This window comes from Leptinotarsa decemlineata, unplaced genomic scaffold, assembly GCF_025532065.1.
Source record: "Leptinotarsa decemlineata unplaced genomic scaffold, Ldec_3_MD MMD2_P_RNA_scaffold_12, whole genome shotgun sequence".
NCBI classification, from domain to species: Eukaryota; Metazoa; Arthropoda; class Insecta; order Coleoptera; family Chrysomelidae; genus Leptinotarsa; species Leptinotarsa decemlineata.
The window spans coordinates 8,173,463-8,199,936 of NW_027412526.1; the positions used below are offsets into that span (position 1 = coordinate 8,173,463).

Consider the following 26,474-nt stretch of genomic DNA (forward strand, 5'->3'; position numbering starts at 1 on the left):
CTTGCAAAACAAGAGCTCTGCTCTTATCGCCAAACCACTTTGTTCACATATTTTGTTTTAATTGTACTCTAATTTGTATACGTTGTGAATAAAGGTATTATTATTATTATTATTATAGTCCATTTTATGACCTTCTTTGGAGACAGGATTACTGAGAGCACATCTCTCAGGATGTAATCTGCTAACAGTAAGTGTGAGACTTTTTCATAATAATATAAATTTTGTAGCTTTTCCTTGAAGATGATAATAAATTTTACCGAAATATTGGAATAACTTGTGTTATAAGAGCATACTTCCGTTGTGCTGATCATCCATAGATATTTTCCAAGTTTTGTTCTTAACTAGTCAGCAAAGACTCTTTGTAACAAATAAATTTTAGTGGGAATAAGTATACAAGAACTCTAAAACATGCCCACTTGCGGGAAGTTTCCGTCACGTCTTACTGTAACCAGGATATTCGCATTTTTTTTTTCAAATCGTTCGCCATCGCATCCGTCTTCTCGGATCGGTACATTACGCGATTTCCGTCATTCACAGTTAGAATTATTCTTGTGGAATATCGACTTCCATCCGCATACATCTTCTTTATGCAAACTGCATACCATCATCGGGTTATATCGATGGTAATGGTAATGCATGAGTCATTCTGTTTACGCTTCCATGCAGCTGCTGGAATCCAACGCATTATCACATTCCGCAATATTTTCATTATCGAGTGTACCCGCAGTGTTGCCAGATGATTTTTTCTGAATTTTCTGATAACAAATCTTCATGAAGTAAGATAAACTTCCTTGTCAAAACTAGGCCAGATGATATCAATGCGATTAGGTTTTTATGAAGGAAGGTTACGGAATAGCATTTTAGACCACTGATTCCACTTGAGTAGAAACTTACGACTGAAAATTACAATTACAGTAGTGTCATATTATATTCAAGTACTCGTGTAGATAATTTTCTGGATAAATTTGCCTCATTTATATATATAGTTTAAAAAACCTAAAAAATGCGCTTTTGAGGAACATTGAACTAAAAAGATGAGAATAATTAAAAAAAAATAAGCTTAATACAATAACGAACGAAAAATACTAGCATTATTGTTTTGAATGATGCAAAAAAAAATTCCTTTATTTTCAGTATTTATATATTAATTTAAGTCACAAAAAGGATTTAAAGCTTTATAACTTCTATTTAATAGTCCTTTTCATCATAAGACGAGCGTAAGCGTAGCTGTCATATTGAAATGGCGGTAATTCAAAACATTTGTACTGTTTTAATCAACAATGGCTGGGCAAAGAATATTATCTTTACAAACAAATAAAATATTGGAAAAAACCACTGATGGTGCTTCACTTGCTTATAATTTAGTTGAGGCTCTTAATTGTGAACAATTAAAAAGGTGGTTAAAACGTCATGGGCGTCCGCAAAAAGGAAAAAAGTGAGCTGATTGAAAGGTTAGGTATCAGCATTCATTTACTATCTAAAAACATATAAAAAAAATAATATCTATAGTTTTATTCTTATTAATAATGTCAATTTATTTGATGTAATAGAAAATATATTTCAGTTGACAAGAGTATTACTTATGAGACTAATAAATAAATCGAGCCATTAATATTTTGAGGCTGTACATATGAATTATTAATTAGACAAACATGTAAATACTGAATTGAATATGTTTAGTAATTTTTATCAGAGGAAAATATTTAATACAACATAATATGTATGAAATTTATTAAATTTACAGTCAAAAATGGAATAAGGAATAATGTAGGCATGTTGAATTTCCTGATAGCTTAAAGGATCAGGGTTTTGTTCAGTTGGACCACTTTCTCCAATAAAATGTAGTAGCTTAAAGGATCAGGGTTTTGTTCAGTTGGACCACTTTCTCCAATAAAATGTAGTAAGGAAATATAAGTATCCTTGGTAACATCATTAATAGATTTAAAGCCTCGGTCACTCCTGGCACATTTTTTCAGCCATAATTCACATTTCGCACATTTTGCACATGATTTGATTATTTTTTTTGCGATATCCAAGACAAGGCTTTGGAAAATTTATAAAATAGTACCTATGTGTTGGTTTTGAATGATTTATATCGTGTATAACTTTTAAATACTCCATAGCAACACCGTTTCGTTGTTCCTTTTCGAACAGATAACATAATTATAATGGAGTATAAATTTTTTTTTCTGATTATTTTGACTTACTACTTTTTTTTTCATTTTTCATTAATAAACTACAGTATATATTTTAATTTTTAAAACATGAGTTACGGGCTCTTTAACATGGTTGTTTACAAAAAACAGTACGAAGAAGATGGCTGATACTGACTCATGCGCACAAAAAAAATTGTGATGAAAAGGCCTATTATCTGCGAGCGCTTTCGACAGCTGGTCGTGCTATCATCATCTAGTTTGAGTAGAGCCTAGATCAGTGGTCGCCAACCTCTTCAATGTGTTGAGCTACTTTGTTAATTTTGGAATAAACACCGAGCTACCCACACGGAAGCCACGTAACGCAATGTAAATGAAATAATCCACAGTTAATTTATCATTATATGTATTTATTTTACTATTTAACTGGTAATAGGTACATATTACATAGGTACTAATAATAAACTAATAACAAAATAACTAATATTACTAGTACGTACTTGTTCATAGCTACATTCCTACCTATCAAACGAAGGTGTTTGAAAAATAACTTTTATCCAGCCACAATGGCATGTCACGTATGATTCAAAAATAGTTAATAGTAACAACAAAAAAGTAACTCACTATCATGAACATAAACATTGAAAAATAAAAAAGCACGTTCAATGAGAAGGCTGACACTCAGACTTATCGATAATTTTTTTAATGTTTGCAGTATAATTTGATGCAGCCATTCGAATACAATTATCCAAATGTTCATCTGTAAGTCGATTGCGATATTTGTTCTTAATAAACTTCATATTGGAAAAAGAAGATTCACACAAATAGATTGAACTGATTAATGCTTTCACTTTCAAGGCAACACGGCATAGAACTGAATATTTGTCTTTACTTACAATAGGCCAGATACATTCAGTACTTGAGACTAACGATTTTAAGGCTAAATCATTTTGAAACTCAATGACTTCCATTTCTGTTGCAGCGATGTCTTCGCCAAAGTTCTGCATAACACAAGTTGCAAACTGTTGGATATCAATTTCCATAAAGGGTGAAACAACAAACTGCGCTACTGAAGACATTTCATTGAAATCCTTAAAAGGATTTTTGAAGTTATTCTTCAGGGTAGAAATTATTTCTACATGATATTTGTTGTCATAGGGTTCTAATGGATTTTGAGATATTTTTTCTGAAAGAATAGGAAAATGCTTGGCATCGCTGTTAATTAGGTTTTGTTCCCAAAACTCCAGCTTTTTGATAAATGCTTTTATATCAGAAATCATTTCCGCTAGTTCTTTGTCTCTCCCCTGAAGCTGCAAATTAAGTTCGTTTAATATCTCTGTAATGTCCACGAGAAAACCAAAATCTCTAAGCCAGATTGAATTTTCTAGTTCCGGAGTCGGTTCATCGCGTTGTTTGAAAAATTGAACTATGCCAGATAGGACATCATTAAAACGTTTCAGCACCCGTCCTCTACTTAACCATCGGACTTCAGAGTGAAGGAGTAGGTCCCCGTATTGACAGTCAACTTCACCGTCCAAGGTTCTGAATAATCTTTGTAACGCTTGAGCTCTAATCTTGTTCACAATTTTTACCACCAGTTTCATAACGTTGTTTAGTTTCAGGAAATTTCCACATAATGCTTGCTGATGGATAATGCAGTGGTAATAGAGAAATTGCGGAAAAGTTTCATCTTTACGACATAACGCTACCAGACCCATATCACAACCCACCATAGCTGGAGCGCCATCGGTTGTCAAGCCTACCATTTTCGATATTGGAATTTTTTCGGAAGAAATAATATTTTTTAAATGAGAAAACAACTCATGTCCAGTAGTGTGTCCTTTCAGTGGAATGAACTTCAAAAGATCTTCTTTAATCGTAAAATCACTAAAAACCATCCTGACGAACACGGCCATCTGGGCAGTGTCAACGACATCTGTTGATTCATCCAGTTGAAGTGAAAAATAAACACAGTTATCTAAGTCAGTTCTTAACTGTAAAAAATATCATTGCTCATTACTTCTACACGTCTCATCACTGTATTAGCAGAAAGTTGCATAGATTTTATAGCTGAAACTATCTCGTCTTTATTTCTAAAGTTGGCAAATAACGAATCAGCAGCTTCTAAAAACGCCTGTTTTATTATTTCCCCGTCTTCATAAGGTTTCTTTTTTTGTGCAATTATCTGGGACACACGGTACGATGCTTCAGTTGCAGCCTTATTTTTGTCGACTGTTCTTAAAAATATTGATTGTTGTCCAATTAACTGCTTTTTTAACTGGTTCAGTTTCTCCTTTCTGGCGGCAGAATGTAGTGGGAATGATTTTTCTAAATTAGAATGTACAGTTTTATGATGTCTCTCAATATTTCATTTTTTAGCAACGGAGACCGAAGTATTACATAACAAACACACATTTTTATCTTTAACTTCTGTAAAAAAGTATTGTTCTTCCCATTCCGAATGAAAGTGGTATATCTTTACCTTCTTACAACTGCTTGCCATAATATTATTTTTTTGTTCTCTACTAACCCAATCGCTGGACGTTGGTTACGTGTTCAGTTTTAAACTAAGCGCAATGTCGCCGCGCCGTACATATTTATCCCGTTCAAAGCAATCCAGATCGTTCTCGAACACTAACGCGCTGGTCCGGCTGGTCGGTTCTAGCCGATTCTAGCAACGTTGCCGCTGTTTATGTTTAATATTATGACAATTAGATTTTTTTGTGGAATTTTCGGAAGCTTCTCTGATTTTTGCAGTTTGTATTTTTTAAATAAAATCGTTGTGAGAGCTACCAGAATTGCCTCCGCGAGCTACCAGTAGCTCGCGATCGACAGGTTGGCGACCACTGGCCTAGATGATGATAGCACGACCAGCTGTCAAAGCGCTCGCAGATAATTAAATAGAAGCTATAAAGCTTCAAATTCTTTTTGTGACTTACATTAATATTAAAATAGTATTATTGTGAAAAAAGCGTGGGCAATAATACTAGTATTTTTCGTTCGTTATTGGTTTAAGCTTATTTAAAAAAAATCATTTTAAGCAGTAGCTGTTCCTATTTCATTAGAAATTACTCTCACTGCATAGCGACCAGAAGAGATGTTTTTGACTTGTTTAACGTGATTCTAAAATTTAAGAATTTTTGTCTATGAGCACACCTAGGAATTTAGTGCATCTTTGCCAAACATAGTTTCATTAATCGAGCATCTGAAGGATTTTTTCTGTGTTGATAGATAATTTGTTCGCATTGCACCACTCTTTCATAGGCCTGTAATTATTACCATGTAATTATCATGTAATTCCCCGGTGTTCATGCCTTTCCGTAGTACAGTGGTATCATCTGCAAAGATAGTGAATTTATCAGATATCTTGACTTACGTGAGGTCGTTGACATAAATTAGGAAAAGATTGGTGCTGAGCACAGATCCTTGGGGAACTCCTGACGAGATTTCCCTCCTATTCGGAAGTTCCGTTGTTTTAACCATCTAATGTCGTCCTGGGAGATATGAATCGAACCATGGCATGCATACAGTTGAAGTTTTCTTAGTAGTATCTTTGCTGTTGTCTCGCCGGCATTTACCTCAGAATAGACCTGATAGAGCTATGAGAAAATTGCATCATTCGTTTTTTTCCATTCTGAAAACCGAGCTGATGTTCACATCTTCGGGCAAAAATAAAGCATGATGTTGATGTGGCATACAAAAAATTCTTAGGTGAAACTGAGGAGGAAATACATATCAATCCCAACAGATTTTGGTCATTCATAAATAATAAACGAGGTAGCTCCAAAATATCACAAGTACTGAATTTTGAAGGTCAATTGCTGGAGGGTCCCTCTAATAGCGTAAACGGTTTTGCCAATCTTTTCAAACAATCGTATACCGTTTCTTCCCCTTTTCAACCAAACTCTGATATTGATAATAATCACTTTCTCGATATACCAAGCTTCAGTGAAAACGAAGTATGCGAGGAAATGAGGTCGCTCAAGCCTAAACAGACCACTGGTCCAGATGACTTTCCAGCTTTCATCCTAAAAGATTGTGCACTTGTGCTTGCTCGTCCTTTATCTATACTAATTAATATCTGCTTAAGATCGGCTACAATACCAAGGATCTGAACATCATCAAAAGTCTGTCCCATTTTCAAGAAAGGAGATAGACGAGATATTTCAAATTATCGGTCTATCTCTATTATTTGCAACTTTGCAAAGGTTTTTGGGATTCTGCTGGGGCGAGTTATATATCGGAATGTAAGTTGCAATATAAGTATAAACCAACACGGTTTCATGAAAAATCGGTCAACGGTCACCAATCTTCTAACTGTAACCCAACATATTGCTGAATCTATTGACAATAGGGCCCAAACTGATGTTATTCATACAGACTTTTCTAAGGCCTTCGACAGTCTTGACCATGGCATTCTACTAAACAAACTAGTAGCCTTTGGATTATCTCCATCCTCAATCCCACTCTTTCAGTCCTATCTACGGGATCAAAAACAAAATAAAAATGATTTTATTATCAGTGTGTTTTTTGACCTGATAAAAGCTTTTGACACGGTATCAACTAATTTTGTGTTGACCAAATTAAGTGTGCTTGGTTTGCCTAATAACATAGTACTATGGTTTAAGTCTTACTTGAGTGGTCGTAGCATAATTGTAAAGCAAATAAATTCAATGTCTAATGAACGCGAGGTTAGATTGGGGGTTCCGCAAGGCTCTGTTCTTGGTCCCCTATTGTTTTTAATTTTTGTCAATGATCTGTCGGAATATATGAGTGATTGCTATGTTCGCTATGTTCGCTGACGACACCACCATTACAGTCGCTGGACCTAGTACAGATGATTTGCTAACAAAAGTTAGACTGATTATAGACCAGTTCACAAGCTGGTGTGATCGTAATCGTCTAGTTCTGAATACCTCAAAGTCGGTATCGATGAGATTTTATAATAGAAGTAGGGGTACCATAAGTGAATTAGCTCAGTGCGATAATATTAATATCAATGCAGCAAACGAAGTTAAATTTTTAGGAACAATTTTGGATGAAACATTAAGTTGGGATCCACACATTGATAGTGTTTGTAAAAAACTAAATAAAGCATATTTTGCGATCAAGCAAATGAAAAACTGTGTTGACCAAAAAGGTCTATTGGCAATCTATTTCGCTATGGCTTATTCCCATATTTCACTCAATATAATGTCTTGGGGTTCTGAAAGAGATATTAATAGGATATTTGTAGCACAAAAACGTATTGTAAGATTGACTTTCAATATGGAATATAGAGATAGCTGTAAACCGATATTTGTCAGAATGCAACTATTATCGGCACCATCAATTTATCTGTTCAAATGTGTTAATTTTGCGAGAAAAAATCTGTCCACTTTTGCAACCAATGCATCATCCCACAATCGTTACACGCGGCATGGAAGCTTATTGAGAATACCAGCCCACACCACATTTAAATTTAAAAACTCTCCCCAGTATAGTGTTATTACGTTTTATTATAAACTACCCAACTTTTTAAAAAACTCCAAATCAGACAATATTTTTTATAAAAGTACCAAGGAATTTTTTATTGAAAAATGTTTTTATAATGTACAAGAGTATCTGGATGGCAACTTCAGCTGAGTTTTATTTTATTTCGTTTAGTATACTAACAAACTCTCATTGACATTTTAAACTTTATATCTTACTTACTTGCTATATTATTTTAAATGTATATGTTTAGTATAAATAGTACCTGTGACATACCATATGTACATATTGTACCTCAGTGGCTCAATAAATTATTATTATTATTATTATTATATGTTCAGCTCAATGGTTTCAAATCTACCGAATATAGTGCTTCTTCCGGTGTTCCACAAGGGTCAAATCTGGGACCGTTGCTCTTCAATATCTTCATTAATGATATTGCATATGTTATAGATGTGTATTTCCTTTTGTATGCCTGTGATCTAAAACTATACTGCCACGTTGAGAACATAGATGATTGTGTGAACCTCTCACCAAACGTAGGACGGGTTGTTGAATGGTGTTATCGAAATAACTTGTCGCTAAACCCAGATAAATATATGGTCATGTCCTACAATTCAAAAACGAACATCTTGATCTTTGATTATTCAATAGAAAACGTTTCCCTTGCGAAATCAAAAACGTTTACTGATCTTGGCGTCATATTTGACACTGCACTATCATTTAATAGGCATATCGATAATGTTGTAACCTCCTACTGTCGTTTGTACGGATTAATTGCACGTAACAGTAGTGATTTCAAAGAAACTTCGACCTTAAAAACTTTATTCTATTCTTTCATAAGATCAAAGTTAGAATACGCATCAGTTGTTTGGAGCACCTTTTATCAATATCATATTGATAGAATAGAAGCAATTCAACGACCATTTTTAAAACTGCCAAGCCTTAAAACCGATGGTATTTATCCTCCAACAGGAACAACCCACTCCGAATTGCAACAAAAGCATAACTTTTTCAGTCTCGAAAAAAGGCGTGAACGTTATAGTGTTCTACTAACCTATAAAATTATCAAAAGCATAGTTGACTGCCCTACATTACTGGAAAAGTTTGATATTGGCATTCCTAGAATCTGTTCCAGACACCCAAGTACTTTCTATATAAAAACACCTCGCACAAATTTTCTGGACAACTCTCCGATCCATACCATGTGTAAAGTGACAAACTCTGTTAGTGATAATTTATTTATATTCAGTTGGAAATTGTCAGATATAAAATCCCACTTTCTAAAATAATTGTTTTGTCACCTATAATAAACATAAAATGCGTAATCTTTATAGTCACTTGTTTGTATTGTTTGTAGTGTTTGTAGACTTTACAGTCACTTGTTTGTGATGTATTTATTATACTCTGTTATTTCCTGCTCTGTAATTGGGATATGTCCTGTAGGGTATTGTATTACAAATAAATAAATAAATAATTATATTATGTAGGTTCGAAAATTCTAACAGACACTTCTTTACTATTTTTTCGATAATTTTGGCATCAATCTGATTTCTTTATCCAGAGACAATTTATGTTCGATAGTGATACTTCAGTAGTTTCATTCTTTCAAATCAAGGGTAGGGATGCAAAACCCTATTAAAATTCTCAAGTGAACCTTATTCTTTGTTTTATTGATATTCTTGAAGTGTCTCCTATCCCGGTGTTGGTCTACAGTGGCAAGTGTTGAAAAGAGGTACAGTATTTCTAGAAATGTCTGTAGATGGCGTCTGAATAAGAGCTTTCAATTTGTTTATCCTTATCAGCAGCACTTATAATTGAATTTCTAAAAAAATCTAGAACCGAGCTACGCTCTTGCCTTTGCAAATCAAGAAGTAGTCATTCCAACTGGGCACATCACTGCTTTCTTGCTGTCGATCAAGAAACGAGGAAGGAAACGGTATAAAGTTGTAGTGACATTTTCCAAATCTAAAGAAATTTCTGTATATATGGCAACTATGTTCCCGGCAGCTGTGTTCTCCTTATGATTCACCCGAATAACCTTTCAGGGCGTAGTAATATTTTGTTAAATTAGCCTGATTGCATTACGACTTGACGAATTTCCTCACGTACTTAGTTAACATTTCTCGGTAATAATTAACCTTATGAGGTGCCTGAAACGAAAAATAAACTGACGGATATTAGTCATTATAGGTTCTGCTTAAAAGGATAAGCAGATATACAAGTATACTTTAGGGGAATTGCGATAAGACAGAAGTTCATAAACAATAATGTTATCTTAACTATTCATCCGGTAAAATGCAAGAATACTAACAAAGATCATTAAAATACAATTCCTTGGGTAGCTGTCCGGTAACCGTAATGGAGTCGAATCAGATATCATTCACAGGATCCTGTATTTGTATTTTTTGTATTTTTTTGTTCCTTTTTGTCTTTAAACACAATTCACTGAAATTTCATTCAATACTTTATTTTTAATTATTTTTAACATAAAATCGAAAATGACTTTCCCAAGATAATAAAATGGGTGAATTATAGATTGCTGTCAATTAATTTAATTAATACACCGCACTTCAATCAAATTTCTATCGGTAATGACTTCACCATTATGGCAGCAGATAAAAAACTAAGTATCTTGGTATAATGAATGACATTATACCAAGATCTTGTAAAAAAACTACGATGTGTTCTATATAGATTCAGAAGAATAGCAGACATATTTGAAACCAGATAGCTCAAAAGTATTTACCAAAATTCAATAGATTAACACCTAAAATATGATGGGGAGGGGTTTCTAAACCATATTTGAAGCCACGTGAAGTAACGCAAAAACGATTCCTAAAAATGATATTTTTCAAAAACAACAGATACGCGAGTAATGCTCTCTATGGATCTGATATTTTTGATATCAAACAAATATTCTTTTACCACATCGCTTCAACTTAGTTCTTCAAGAAGACCGAACTTATTGAGCCTTCTCATACTTATACTAGGAGACAAAAAAAAGAGTATTTAGTACCTTTCGCTTCGAGATCAATAGGCCAAAAATGCTATGAATATTTAGCATCAAAAGTATTTAATCTCCTTCCCGAAACACTGCAAAACAAAACGACAGCATTCAGATTCAAAAAAGATTTAAAACTATTTATAAAACAATCGCCTCGTCAATATATGGTCAATAATTGAAAATTGAAAGTGAATTTAGATATTCATAAAGTTATCATAAGTGCACTTGGTACCTGTATATTGGTATTTTCGAGTATTTTGAAATCCTAAAAGTTCATATTTTTTATCTCGATATTTATTATTCGAAATTTTACATGTTCACACTTTTATATATATATATATATATATATATATATATATATATATATAATATATATATATATATATATATATATATATATATATATATATATATATATATATATATATATAAAAACACATTTTATTTGAAGTCTTTCACATTATTAACACTTAGAAAGTTCAGAATCAATTATATTTTTATTTGTGAAATTATAAAACAACTTCAAAAATGAAAACAACAATAAAAATCAATTGGCGCTCCGGGGCGACTTCATTGATTCCAGTGGCGCATTTGCTTTTTCAGCTGCAGGAAAACCCGGAAAAACCTGCAGCACCACATCATCTGAAGATCTTGATCTGCTAATGTCTTCTCTCTCATAAAACAAAATGTAGGGTGTCTCCAGAGGCTCCAATAGATTCAATACATCTCCAGAACACTTCATGACACTACTATAGTCAAACTTAAACCAGTCCGTTTCGTCTTTGACCAAGGCGTAATAATGACCAGCTTCAACGCCAGAACCACAGTGAACAATGACTGTATGAATATTATAACAGTGGTTTGCTAGATTGAAATGTTCAATTATTTCGAACCTTTGAAAGAGTTTCTTGCTTCCGTCAGAGGTTGAGTCTTGTTTGAAGATCATCAGTGTTATTATTAGATTGACTGGTGCCTCAGCTATACTTGTTTCCTTATAACAGTCAGCTAGTTTAGCGCATATTTGGCAATACAGTCGATCATCACCTGTTGAAATGTCAGATGATTTAACAATAACCTTTGCACGGACTGGTTATTAGTTATATTAGGAAACGCTAGATGAAGTTCTAGAAATTCACATAAGTTTTCGCTACCTCTTGAACATTTACTACAGAGTAAACAAGTAAGGATTTTTCCAGCAAAAGATTTACAAACACAAAACGACATGGACTGTACAGAGTCATTCAATCTAGTGGACTTCAAAGACTTCAGGAAATCGGTTGGAGGAAAAGATGGTACATTCTTACGAAACTGCAGCTGCATGAACAGGTGTTTGAGTTTGATGAATAAGTAGGAAACATTCCCGTTCTCGTTCATCAATAAAACCTCGTTCTTGAAATTCTTCGTCATGAACAACACTTGTAAAATGCTATTTATGTAGCAAGTGTTTCCTAAACTATCCAATCCAATTTTCTTCTCTAGATTTTCAGAACAACTCTCTACTGGTTCGTAAGGAAGAACATGTTCCCCAGAATCTCCATAAGAGTCACTTCTCAAGCTGCGATCGATCCTTCCAAATGAAGAAGGGTTTCGTAGAGGAATCGATTCGGCTCTTGCTTCATGAAGCTCTTCCACTGAAAGGTCACCACTACGAGGACTGTAACTCATATTTGGGGGGTAAGAATGACCTAAGTCCATTGATCGTACTGAAAAAGAAGAAGGTGGATCAATCACTTATGAATTAACCTTGATAGGAGACGGATGAATATCCACATATCTCGGCTTGTTTCGAAGAGATTTCAGTTCCGTACTGAAATTAGGGCAATGCATGATTTCATTAAAATTATGTGAAGTTATATATAGTTCCAAGGACCGAAGCAGCATTGCCACGTTGAATAACAATACTAGTTCTTTCTATAAAAAAAGAGGTAGGACGGTGGTCTTTTGTTGCTCGGCCTATTCTCCATCCGAGTTCATGAACGAATAACGCAGAGACTCCGGGCCATAAACACCAAAAGTTTCAACCGCTACTGGATGGAACGGATAGTTGTTACCAAGATTTTGGTATTTTTTTCTTTTCAATTTCTCGCCAGACAAAGCCGCGACTGTGTCAACGCAAGTGAAGTCCCATACCACAGGTTTACCGGTCGTTTACCATTATCTCGACTGGTACCTAAGGGTTCCAGAATTGCAGGAACATCAACATAGCTCGTTTCAATATGTCGTTCACTTGGTGATGTCGAGATGTACGCCCTGCACTTCTCCTGCAACTCAAACCATGTGTATCTTTCTCATCAACTATACTACCGCAAGTGGGACTTAGGATGGGTTCAAGTCTCACTGCTATTCTAAAAGATTCATCGTCTAATATTATATTATCTATATGCAGTATCTATAATTCGTAGTTATATTACCTGCGATTAATTTAATGTGTATAATTATACTTATTTGGCTCTCACAATAATTGTGTACTTGATTTTATTGTTAGTAATTTTAGTATAGCCCACACACAAGCAGTACCTACTGCTTCCGTGGTATATTCTTGTTTATTCACAATAATGCTGCATTTGTTGAATCATACTCTGTAATTATTTTTCTTGGGCGAATAAATATTATTATTATTATTTTCATGATTATTTTTATTATATTTAAAAACAATAACGCTTATAATATGTAATTGAATATCGATCCTCCTCATAGTTCACCGAGGAAGACTTAATAAATATCGAATCTTCGGAAAAAACCAATTGTCGTTTCAGTTATCTGATCTCTACTCATTAAATTCCAAATTTTGTACTAAAACAGTAAATTGTCGGTTCAATTATTATAAGTTTGATTACCAGTTTGATTACCGCTTTTTTCTGGTTCACACATTCAATATGTTCATTGCTAACAATTACTTCAACAATGAAACAAACATAAAAGATGTAACAAAGTTGTTAGGAAGAACCATCTTTGCTTGTATTTTGTCAGTGCTGGAAGTACTCATTAAATGTGTTGGTTAAGATCGAATATAGGAATGTCTCGTATGAAATTTCTTATTAGGAAACTAGTGCATACCGCCCATAATTCATGTCGACTTTGCCGCCTAATGAAGAAACATTTATAGAGAGACTTGGAATAACTAAGACTAATGCTTGTAATGCTTTGCTCGCCAATTTGTTGTGAGGAAATTATAATTACAGAAATAATTTATCGACTTCTCGTTGAATGAGGCCGCTTTCTGATCTGTATATGGAAAACTGTACTTGTTTAGTCGTCAAATAATTCTTGTAATTTTCTTCAGTTGAAGAAACAGGAAACAGTTCAAAATCCTAGAGTATGTGCGATGACATTATCATTCTCTAGGCTATAATATACTGAATGTTTCCATTGTTATTGTTGAATCCACCAAAAAATCACTGGATATTTGAAAAATAATAATAATCAATCAATCAATCACTTTATTTTCCTTGTGACATTTACATGTATAGGAATAGTCAGTTTGTGTTGAATACAAATTTAGGAAATTGTAAACAATTCAGCGAAAGTTATAAAAACATACAATAAAATGTTAAAATACAAGTATATGTGTTTCATATGTTATCAAATAATAAAAACTCATTTATATCATGAAATGATTTCTCACTTGAAAACAATTTAAGTCTTCTTCTGAAGAGTAGTACAAAGTTACAAGACCTTATTTCCTTTGGTAGAATGTTTAACTTTTTGGGCCTAATACATTAGGAGCACATGAGGAAATTCAGCCTCGTCTTTTTTATTCTGATGTTACTTTTTTGCCTTGTATTATGTTCGTGTATATCCATATTGTGCAGAAATTAATGTGTGTTCTAGAAAATGTATAAACATAATTCATATGTGTATAAACAAGGACTGTCAGTGTATTGAAACTTTTATAAATATTTTTGCATGAACCCATCCGCGGATTTTCGAAAATACACCTCACAATTAGTTTTTGAATGGTAAAAATATGGCGTGCATGAGTTGAGTGGGGAATGTTCCTCCTGACGAAAATCGAGTAGTTTTCATAAAAGAGCTCTAAAACAACGCATTTTAAACTTATCATTTCAACCTTTTTCTTTAAAAAATTATTTAAATACCTAAAACAAGGAATGAAATAATGTCCAACATTTAAAGGGATTCGTTTCTATTTCACCATTTGGCAACATCGGTTATAGTTAATAAAGGACAATGAATCTGGTATAGTCGAAGTAACCGATATAGTAATCTTAAAAGTGTCGACGAAGTCAAAGGCCAAAAAAACCAATACAAAGGAATTATGCCGCAACGAATTAGAACAGAACAATTAGAACATAATGTAGCGATGAGTACCGCGTTGTGTGTGTTATTAAAGGGGAACTGCTGAATGGTAGGGGGCACTATATCTTTTACTTGAACTATACCTGTATGAGACAAACAAATATGACATATTTCAGGGGCGTGATGTTCTGTTTTCTTATGTTCTGAGACATTCTGCGACATATGACATTTCGTGCACCTAACCTATCTTCCTCTATATAAGTAAATAACAAAACATCTGTTGTTTATGTGACTTGTGTAGGTGGTATTGAACTATAATTTATATTTTGCCTTAACTGTTGATTAATAAAGATAATTTTCCTTTTTTAAAGTAGAATATCTAGGTACGTAAAAATTATTTCAACTTGATATATTATATGAAAGGTAAAATATTTTTAGGAATGGCAGGTAAAGTTCTAAGCGCTGTTGCCAATATGTGAATTGGAAACAAATCCCTTCAAAAATTAAAACCAAACATTTGAAACATCAATTTGAATACTTTTCGAAGCGAATTTGAAAAACTCATGAATTAAACTGAACTTTATTTTGTTCAAACTTGCATTTGCTGTAATAACCCAAATTGAGGAACATTCCCCATTGCCCCAGAAACAAATGTCATATTTTAGCTGGGATTCAATTTGGGCATAGCACAAATTTAGGAGCTGATGCGTATCCAAAACAGCACGAACCTTGGCAAACATATATTTTATTGAACACAATTTTGTAATCAATTGTTCACATTGAGGTTTCCAGTATAATATATCTATTCCGGACTATAAATTTATGAATGAAGCCGTTACCACGTCGTATGAGTTATCATGAAGAATTAGAAATAAAACTTGTTTTATTTCTAGTATAAAAACTATGTTTTTATACCAATTGTATTTGTCACTAACGTAACTGCAGTTTCATCCTACAAGGACATTTTTGAAAGAACGCAATGAACTCCTTGTCCTGCAGTAACGTCAGTTACAAATACACATGATATGAAAACATAGAGTTTTATTTCTTATTTTTCATATTCCAGGCTATTTTTATATGATATTTCACAAAGTAAACATATAATACAAATCAATAATTGTCTTCATAATAGCTATTTATGATATGAGTATTGAAAGTGATGTTTTATTTTGTGAGTGAAAAAGTTTCCCTCACAACACGAACAAAATCAAACTTACTTTTAACACAAATATCATACAAAGTTTTTTGTACAAGTGTCCTGTTTTCATAATAAAATAGATAAATTTAATATTCCTATAAAAAGACATTTTGAGATCTCTTGTCAGTTAACTATTTTCATGTTATCGCATTTGCTGGTGTTTTTCGAATGCTCATCAACCCTAATAAAATAAATCAATTAAGCATTCATGCCATCCACCAAAAATAAGAAATTCAATGTTACCGGTATATTAGCCATATTGTCATCCAGTCAGCCAGCGCCCTCTGTAGTGTATGCGACAATGTGCTCTTTCTAATGTCAATGGTTTCCACAAACTTCCTATTTTTGTTAAAATAATTTCAAAATGAATGTTGAGCCCAGTTTTGTTAAAGCTGACTCCCGGAAAATTACCAAGAGTCGATTTTGAAATGATCGATGAATTTTACTTGAAAAATTTGCAATACTTTGGTACCGAAATGAAGAATGAAAAATTGAAACGGTAGGTGGCATATTTAGTAGGTCCCTTTTATTTATATGACATTCATTTCAGACTTTGTCTTTTATCGAAGGATGAAAAGTTTTGATTAAATTTTTATTTTATCTCGGCCAAGGAGCAGTATGGCGACTGAAAAGAAAAGCAAAAATATGTATAGTGAAATGTAGAATTACTCCAGAACATATCTATCCAAAAATAACCTGAAAAAATATTTTTCGGAATGTAAACTAATGATACGGAATATGCAGCAAAATAGGCACCCGCCGAGACCTACCTTTTACAAAAAAACGTTCTTCAATTAGATAATTGTAACAGTTGTATTCACACCGATTTGACGACAATAACAACAAAATGGCGTCTGTCAAATTGGATCATCAGATCTATGATTGTATATTAAAAACCAATACACTTGGCAACTCCGCTCTAGGCACGATCAATTTTATTGTTTAACAGACACGCGGCCAATTTAAATTCTTGCTTTTCGAATTACTTTTTTTCCTGCAAATATACAGAGATTTTGGGACCGATTAGGCTTGATAAATATAATATACCCCTAACTCGATCAGTCTATAAGCAAACCAGTATCATTTTCTATAGCATGAAACAAGCCCATTCCATATACAAAAACGAAAATAGGTCATTTCTTTTGCATTTTTGGAAAAATATTGACTATTTTAATAAATAGGTTGCATTACGCCTTTCTGTTATCAATCATCAACATTGATGATGCAGAACGTAGTGGACGTCAAATGAGGCAGTAATACCAGAACACAAAAGAAAGGAAATTCCACAAAATCGTTTTACATGATCGAAAAGTGAGTTAGCTAACATTGTAAAGATATCAAAAGAACGTGTTGGCTTTATATTGGATGATGATCTCATCATCATCATCATCATCAGGTCTTGATGATTCTGAGCAGATTTCGGCCATGTTTGAGCATAACAAATCAGAATTTTTGCGTCATATGTGACAATGGATGAAACATGGAATCATCACTTCACTCCGGAATCAAAACGATCAGATCTGAGTGGAGATCAACTGGTAAACTTCGTCTTAAGCGCCTGAAAGCTCAACAATCTGCTAGAAAGGTTATGACCTCAGTATTTTGGGATGTGGCTGGTGTAATATTCATCGACTATCATGAGAAGGAAAATACCATCAACAGTGAATATAATATAGTGTTATTGAAGTGTTCGAAGGCTGAAATTGCAAAGAAACGACCTCACCTGGCAAAAAATTATTTCATCAAGAAAATGCACCGTGTCACAAGTGAACCAAAACTATATGAACTGAACTTCGAGTTCCTTCCACATCCACAGTATTCGCCAGATTTGGCTCCCAGCGACTACTGGCTGTTCGCATACCTCATAAAAATGCTCACCGGTAAGAGATTTTTCTCGAATGAAGTCCTATTTTGAGACAAAATATAAATCGTTCTACAAAAGTGGTATTGAAATGTTAGAGCGGTACTGGAATGATTGTGTAGCTCTTGATGGAGATTACGTTTAGGAATGAAGTCAATTTTGAACAAAAACGCGCTTTCTTTCTTTCACCCTGAATTTTTTAGCCCGGGTGTTATATGTATTTGTGGGAGAAGTGCATGACCTCTTGAATTGCTCTAGTTCTTTCATAAACTTAATCGACCTCAAATTGATTGTTTTAATTATACCACTTGTTAGAAACAAGGAATGGTAGCGGCCTCTTTATTCAATTAACATTACTGGACTTGTAGCTGAAACTATTTCGGATCCACTCCACATTGTATTCTACAGGTTGCAACTTACTAACAAACAAGGATATATTTCTGTTTTTTTTTAATTATTAGCAATTGAACAATATTCCATCCATAACCTGTTGATTATGTATTTGCTGATATGGCTGCAAAAAAAATAGTATTTCATAACTTGTTATGAAATGTCCCCCATATATATTTATCGCTACACTAGATTTTATTGTACACCTCAAAGGGTCCGACAAGCAGACGTTTCTCAATGATTTAGCATTGCAAATGTTTGTTTATTACTAACATGTCAAAACACTATTTCTAATAACCGATCCGTAAATAGACAGCAGAGCGATATCGATAAAACTTTTATCTGTATAATTAGCTTGTTATTTATAGAAATGTTTTCATCAATGGAGGCATTCCTAGCCGATACTAGCGAATAACAAACTCTCGTTATTTATTCAGTTTCTTGTTTTTTTTTCATTGCCACCGTAGTGGCTTTGAAATATTAATTTCATTACATCATTTTTATGAATATCAATTCGGCCGTTGTGGATCTGAGTGTTTGATAATCACTTCAGCCTGATGGATTTTTTACAATCTGATGATTCATTCATCTGAATACTTTAAATGTCATTTTAATATAAATACTTATATAAATGGAACGATTGATTTTTTTTTCAAATGAGGAAAGTGATTGATTATTTAGACTACGTCAGTCTTTCATTAATAAAGTTATTAACAGTTCAATTTGAATATGATGATCTCTGATTCTTAACAATCTACAGTGGTTTTCTTTAATGCCCCCCCTTTTATTTTTTTAAAGGGTCAACTCAATAAATTGAAATTTGGGATAATAAAATTAATGCATGGATACTTTATTTTGAAGTGAAATTGACAGATTAAACTTTCAAGATGGCAACTGAGAACCATCTGGGAAAAAAATTAAATGAAAAGGGGGGTCTTGTGACACTCACATCTTTTTGAAGCTCCTGACAAATGCTTCACAACCCTAGCATATATGGACTACTACAAAATGGCGGAACTTTTAATAATTGCCTGAATACATTGACATTTAACTACATAATATGATGTAATAAGCTTGAGGTCAGTTCAAAAGATGCTCGAAATGTTTGCCTTGAACTTCTTGACGTATCCGAACATTTTCGAACACAGTAACGTCAATATCTCTACAAATATTTATTATTCTCTACCGTATACCCAATATTGAAGCAGGGTTAGTTTCGTACACCTTTTGCTTCAAATAGCCCCTTGAAAAAAGTCCAAAGGTGTCAAATCTGGCGAGTGGGCTTGCCATTCTGTAGGACTTCGACAGCCAATCCAACGACCGGGAAAAGTAGTATCCAAATAGTTTCTTACTTGTCTGAAGTAATGTGGTGGTGCAGCATCTTGTTGGAATACAATATCCATATCGAATTCATTAGGATTCGCTTCGACGATTTCAGTGATGAGAGGGTCAACAGTAGTTTCCAGCATATTCAAATACAGTTCCCCTGTTAAATTTTGATCAATAAATAGAGGTCCTACAATATTATTTCCCAATATTCCTACCCAAACGTTAATATCTTCAATGAACTGTCACCACTTCGGACTTCAACCCCTTGAGAAGAGTAGATGTTAACTTTTGGATCCTCAGATTTGAAAGGAGCCAAGTGGCCGATTTTCAAACTAGAGTATCGAGAATCGTGTAGATCAGTCTTTAAAGACAATAAAATATTTACTGTACTGGGAATTTTTTTATTGAAGATATTATTGTATGTTAATAATTGAAAATATCGAAAAAAACTGGAAAATTATCACTTCGACAAGTAATCAAAATACCAAGCACCTAAAAAGTTTTCGAAATGTACCTTGTAAGCGGTCGCCAGAATTGGCTGGAAGTTTACTGCCAAGGAATTTAAGAAAAATATTCTATCAAAAATAAAAAAAAAATGTGAAAACTCTCTTGACCAATAATCCTATATATGCAATTGATGAATTTTTACATTCAGTTGAAACTTGATGTAATATGTGTGTATATGTACATATGTGTAAGAAATAGAGCTTCGAAATCAGTATGAGAATGTCGTGGAGTAAAAAAACCCTTTGGTATCACGTCAAGCTTTCGGAAATGTGTATGTCCTTCTTCAGGACTCACTAAAAAATTGTAAACAAATTAAAAACACAGTTACAATTTCATAGACTGGATAAGACTACTTACTATCGTGAGTTTGAGGGAAGCTAGTTCTTTCATAACAATCAAAACTTATCGGTCATCTTATGCAGAACAAACAGTGTAAATGTAGATTCAATTCAGATTTAAATCTACATTTAATTTGGTAATCTTCATTTAATGCGTAAAAATGTATATTAGTATGTATTTCACTTCTTTGATTGACGACTTGTTCATTTTGTGAAAAATCATATTCACTATGAAAACACACTTTTGTCAAATTTCCACGATATTTCTATATTTGTTGGCTACTTTCGGTCATTACACCATTCAAAAATGGCGAAAATCGTGGAAAATAGACAAAAGTGTTTGTTTATAGTGTATCCTCAGTGATATCTGTTTTTCCGTTAACCACCCCTATGAACGACAACCCTCAGAAGTCGAATCATGTGCGAGCTAAGAATTAACGAGGTCTTAACTTTCAACGTGTGATTCTTGACACGTTATAGTGTCTATATTGTAATTTTATAGATATGAGTATTGTCTTCATTGCATGAATTGTATAGATGAACCCACTTCCCTGACTAATACCAAGAAGGGTGCTGGATTATATCCAGCAGGATTCTTCACTGAACTCATTCCTGCAATCGATTTTCAATTATTGGAACACACTTGCAGACCGGCTTCGGGCTATTTGGCTTCTCGTCAGTGCAAGGTAATGGCCATCATCAACATATAGTCGATGATATTTCATAATTGAAAATCGAGTTTCATTCCTCGAACCAGGCTGAAGCGAACGACAAACAACATATTTGTCATCGCTCCATCTACCCGTAACCGAAGTACTAACGAATGGCATATCCGAATTTGCCCAATTCCTCGTATAAGGAAAGAACACTTTTCACATGTAATCAGTAGGCATACTTGAAGACTGACTGTGAATTAAATTATCTAAAAGAACAATTCGTTTAGGCTTCAACGCATCTACACTGTGGGTTAATGGAATGACACCTATCAGAAAGAACCACTCTCCTGGCTAATACCACGAAGGTTGTTGGATTATATTCGACAGGTGTCAGTGCAGGATTCTTCACTGAAGTTATTCCTGCATATACGGTTAGTGATGCAACTGCCACAATCGATTTTCAATTATTGGAACACACTTGCAGACCGGTTTTGGGTTGTTTAGTTTCTCGTCAGTGCAAGTTAGTGTCCATCATCAACATTAAGTCGGTGATATCCCATAATTGATATTCGAATTCCTTTCAGAGTATCATTCCTCGAAAAAGGCTGAAGCGAACGACAAACAACATATTTGTCATCGCCCCATCTACCCGTAAACGAGGTACCGTATAGACTATGAACACTCTGTACATATAACGTGTTGTGTATAACATTGAGCTAGATTTCAAATTAGTGGGTCTATTGAACCCTCCACTACAACCGCGAGTTTTGGTGAAAATTATATATATGGGCCAGAAACTAGAAACTCTACCAATCGAAGTTTCTTTAGCAAAACCTAGAGAAAAACTGAAACCCTGAACTTTCTTGCAAAGGAATCTGCTTCATTACTTTCCATGTCAGTGTGATCAGTAATCTAGACCAGAGACATAAAAAGCGATTTATTTTTAACAGGAGTACCCAGTTACAGGAAATGCTATTATTACAGAGTATATATGAAATAAATATTAAAAATAATGGAATATAGAAATGTATAAAAGTAAATGCTAAAACAAAGTATATATAAAATATTCATATACGAAAAATTTCAAAAGAGGAATGAAAAATTGAGTATATAACACAAAAACTTACAAATCATGCAATGTAGCAGTACTGACACAAATGTTATTCATAGTATTATCAAAAGTGAATATAGAATAAAGAAAATACAAAAGTATTTTCTTTATTCTATATTCAACATGAATTTCTAGAAAATAAATAAGTCATCAATCGAACAAATTATCAAAAGTGATTGTCGAAATGAACATCGCAATGTTCACAGATTTTATTGAAGCTACTGCACATAAAATTCAACAGTGATCGTAGCATAACATTTGTGCGTGATGCTTCACAGTAGAATTTCAGATTGTGTCGACCTTCACTTCTTGGTACTAAGAAATTGATCTTGGGTAAAAGAACCGTACTGTCAATATTGTTGTTTAGTAATTTATGCAGGAATTTTATACCAAGGATAACTCTCCTATTTTTCAAATTGTATCAACAAAATGTTATGATCGATGCCTCTCGTGAAGTATTGTGTATCAACTTTTAGACAAAAGTATTTCATGAACTTCCTCCGCACGCTCTCAATTGATGTTTTTTTGTAGTCGTAAACTGGATTCCATAACACAGAGCCATACTCTAACTTAGATCTGGCATACGCAAAATATAGCAATTTTAAGGTGGCAATACCTTTGAAGTTTTTGCCATTTCTGTAAATGAATCAAAGCATCCTATTTGCATTAGTAGTCATATTCCTTATATGTATTGTGAATGTTAATTTACTGTCGTATGTTATACCAAGATCTTTTATCTCATGTACGCGGTTGATTGTAGTATTGTTGATTGAATAATCGTACATTAAAGTTGGCTTTATTTGTTGTAAATTATATTATTTTATATCTGAATACGTTCAGTTGTAGACGATTATTATAACACCAATGTTTGATTACATCTAATTAATGTTGTACACGTTGGCAGTCAGTAATGTCGTCGATTTCATAATATAGTTTCAGTTCGTCTGCAAATAGTACGCTAGAAATATTCAAAGAAGTTGTCAAATCATTAATGAAAATTAAAAATTAATGTTGTCTTCCGATTAAGGAGTTTTTGTCAGTTTAATACCAACTTGGACGTTGTTTACATATACATTGATTAATTATAGTTCAGATTATAGTTTAGATAATCCCCAGATGACGCAAACTTGATTGGTGAAACGAGCGTTGAAAATAATCTTACGGTTCCAGTGTAGGTGGATTCGTAAAGCTATCTTCAGTAACGCCTTTTAGACTGCATCTATAAGTTACTTTTTTTCAGTTGGTCACTTTCTCCTTCCTTAGTCGCTATGTCAATATCTGTCGCACTTCTAGCTCGGGTTTATGTAATCTGTTTGAATCATCCTGTATAGCAGAGGTTCTCAAACTTATTTTGTCTATCGCCCACTTCGAGAATTAATTATTTTTAGCGCTCCCCAAATTTTTTCACTTTTCTATTACTTAAAAATCACAATCGCACTCAGTTTCACATGACACATATAATTTAATTATTAAAATAATGACTTTCTGATGAGGGTAATGTAAAACATCATTTTGTAATATTAGGAAAACTTGAATTTCAAAAATAATCAAGTGTGAAGGATGAATTTTATGATTTTTAACGAGTTTGTTAATATCAGGCTCGAATTTACTCAAAAACAGCCGTAAGTCACCGCGTTCGGTAATATGCAACCCAGTTCTCTTTTTTGTTAGCAACGTTGCCACAGCACTAATCCACTTTCACACAAATTCGATGATGGGAATGCTATCAAAAATCGTTGAACGATTGACCACAATCCAGGATACAATTGCGGAATTGGCTTTTGTAGCCAAAATTCTTAGTATCCATTTTTTAATTTTATTTTTATTTTCTCGTTCGTTATCAGTTTTATGAGTTCTCCTTCCAGTTGGGGTGATCCTGCTGTGTTGCCATTTAAAAAAGGATCCATCACCCAGTCCGGTATTTCCAATTTTAAAATGTCCTGGAATCGTTTTGCAAAATCAGTGTGGAGGTTCTCTATATGTTGACATTCGAAAATGTTTTTTGACTTTGACAAAGAAGGACACATAGGCGAAGATGTATTTGTGGGATTTTCAATAAATCCATATTTTATATATTCCGCCCTATACTGTCGTTTCTTCTTTTTTGCTTCCGACATAATTTTGTCTTCAAAAATGTCGAAGTAAAGAATCGAGTATTAAAAACTTGCTAATGACACCACTCACAGTATTCACCACCGCACGTACAGCACTTTACCTAGCTAGTCGCTAACTAAATTCACTTGTCGAATGACATTACTGGCTGGATGGCGCGCGCTTTTATATGAGGCGGCGGGCGGGCCTAGTACTTTCGAGAATGGAGACTAGAAATTTCTCGCTTCGCATTGAAGCTTACCGCCATCTATTTTTCAGTTTCACAACTATCGAACAGAAATTAGTTACTGTTTAGTCCCCTAGATGGCGTTACACGAGGAAACGCGCGTCAAGCGTAAAGGAGCGGTAGAGTTTGAAAAGCAAAAACATTTTTAAATCAGTCCTGAACCGCTTCAACGACTCCCAATCTTCTCTGTGCCCTTAACTGCCCCCCTATAGACCTCCAGCGTCCACAATGGGACGTTATCGCTCACTTTGAGAAAGACTGCTATGTAGGCTTCCACAACCAGTGTCACGATTAGACAGAACAAAATCCGGGCTTCTGGGCACTGATCAAATGGAACTTCATCACCGAACTTTCAGACGTAGGAGACGAAACTTTTGTTCATCGAATTATATTCATGTACTGAATTTTGATGAAAAATCGATTTCTTCTCGGACAAAGAAGTTCATCCAGATTGATTGAATATTCTTATTTTGTTTCAGACCTGTTACGAGATGGAAAGGTACCTGAACGACGAACCGAAGCGGAAATCCTTCAAAAAACTACCGCCTGATGTAGATCGCACCTGGTACGGGATGAGCTTAGAGGACTACAGCGACCGCCACTTCGACGCTTTGAGTTCAGCCAGTTCGCCATGTTCGTGGGACGGCGCTCTTTCCTGCGCCATTCTCGTCAAACAGGAACCTATCGACGACATCGACGACGATGACGAAGATGACGACAGCTTCGAGAGCCCCAGTGACGTGCAACTGAGGCTCGGCAGGAACCCAGCGACGCTGACACCCCCTTCAAGCCCCGAATCGGGACAGGGCGGGCTCAGCAATGAGAGTTCGGGGGGCGCGAGTGATTTGGACGTTTGCGGACTCCGTTTTGGCACCGGGGGTCACAGGAACACCATTGTGAGGGTGCGCGCCTCCGGATTAACGAGGTACATTTCCGTGGTACCCACTCGGCCGGTGAGCAGTAATATTTCCTCGTCTACGACGCCGCAGAAGCATCATTCCCGTTTGGACCATTCGCCGGATTCCAAGAGGCGGATACACAAGTGCCAATTCCTCGGATGTAAGAAAGTATACACGAAAAGCTCGCACCTGAAGGCTCACCAGAGAACGCATACAGGTTGGTTCAGTTTTATTTTCGAATTTCACAACCGAGGTGAATTATTTCCTATAAAAAAACTACTCCTATGAACATTGAACATCATCAACTAATTAACTAGATGATATCACTATACTTTAACAATGACTTTTAGTTCCCCTTCAATGAAACAGTTTTCTATACGTATTGCATCCTACCGACTGCGCCATATATCATTTCTCATATCCAACTTGAGTTAGTTTCAAACAATCACTTCCAATTCAATATTTTTAAAATAGCTCTTATAAAAAAAATCAGTTTTCTATTTGTTTAACAGTATTCAGAATATAACTGAGTGAAAAAGTGCAGAACATACACAGACCTTTCTTTAAAACGAGAATCACAAGTAGGTGTCACAGATCAAATTGTTTTCTTTCTTATATCTAAGAGAATTTTATCAGTGTACAATCTTCATATATTTAGAAAACTTTTTCTTCTTGGAAGTTACCCGTTTCAAAGAATTGTGATAGAAGGGTTCTCTTCTAAAAATTTTTTCCATAATAAAATAAACCTTTCTTCATTCAAATAGACTCACACAGAGTAGAATCTAGTTCCGCTTCAGCAGTATTGGTTGGGCTGAGGCTTTCCAAATAAAATTATTGTACCATAAACGATGACCAATTTTCTCCATTTTCCCAAAATCTTCGAAATCATTCGCTATTGATAGCTGCAAAACAAATACTAAAGAACGCAGCGTCTTCAAACTAGAAATATGTGCTTTAT

At 34.3% G+C, this 26,474-nt stretch overlaps 1 protein-coding gene across 2 annotated transcripts in view; it reads left to right on the forward strand.

The window, feature by feature from the left end:
- The window catches only part of LOC111514652 (Krueppel-like factor 7), a 401,142-nt gene that overhangs the window by 278,593 nt on the left and 96,075 nt on the right, over positions 1-26,474 (forward strand). For both annotated transcript variants that reach the window (XR_012465097.1, XM_074173646.1), the window contains exon 2: positions 25,097-25,733. Coding sequence is in view for 1 of the 2 variants with exons in the window: in XM_074173646.1 (XP_074029747.1) it covers positions 25,097-25,733 (637 nt within the window). In the remaining variant the exon portion in view is untranslated. The remainder of the gene's footprint in view (positions 1-25,096; positions 25,734-26,474) is intronic.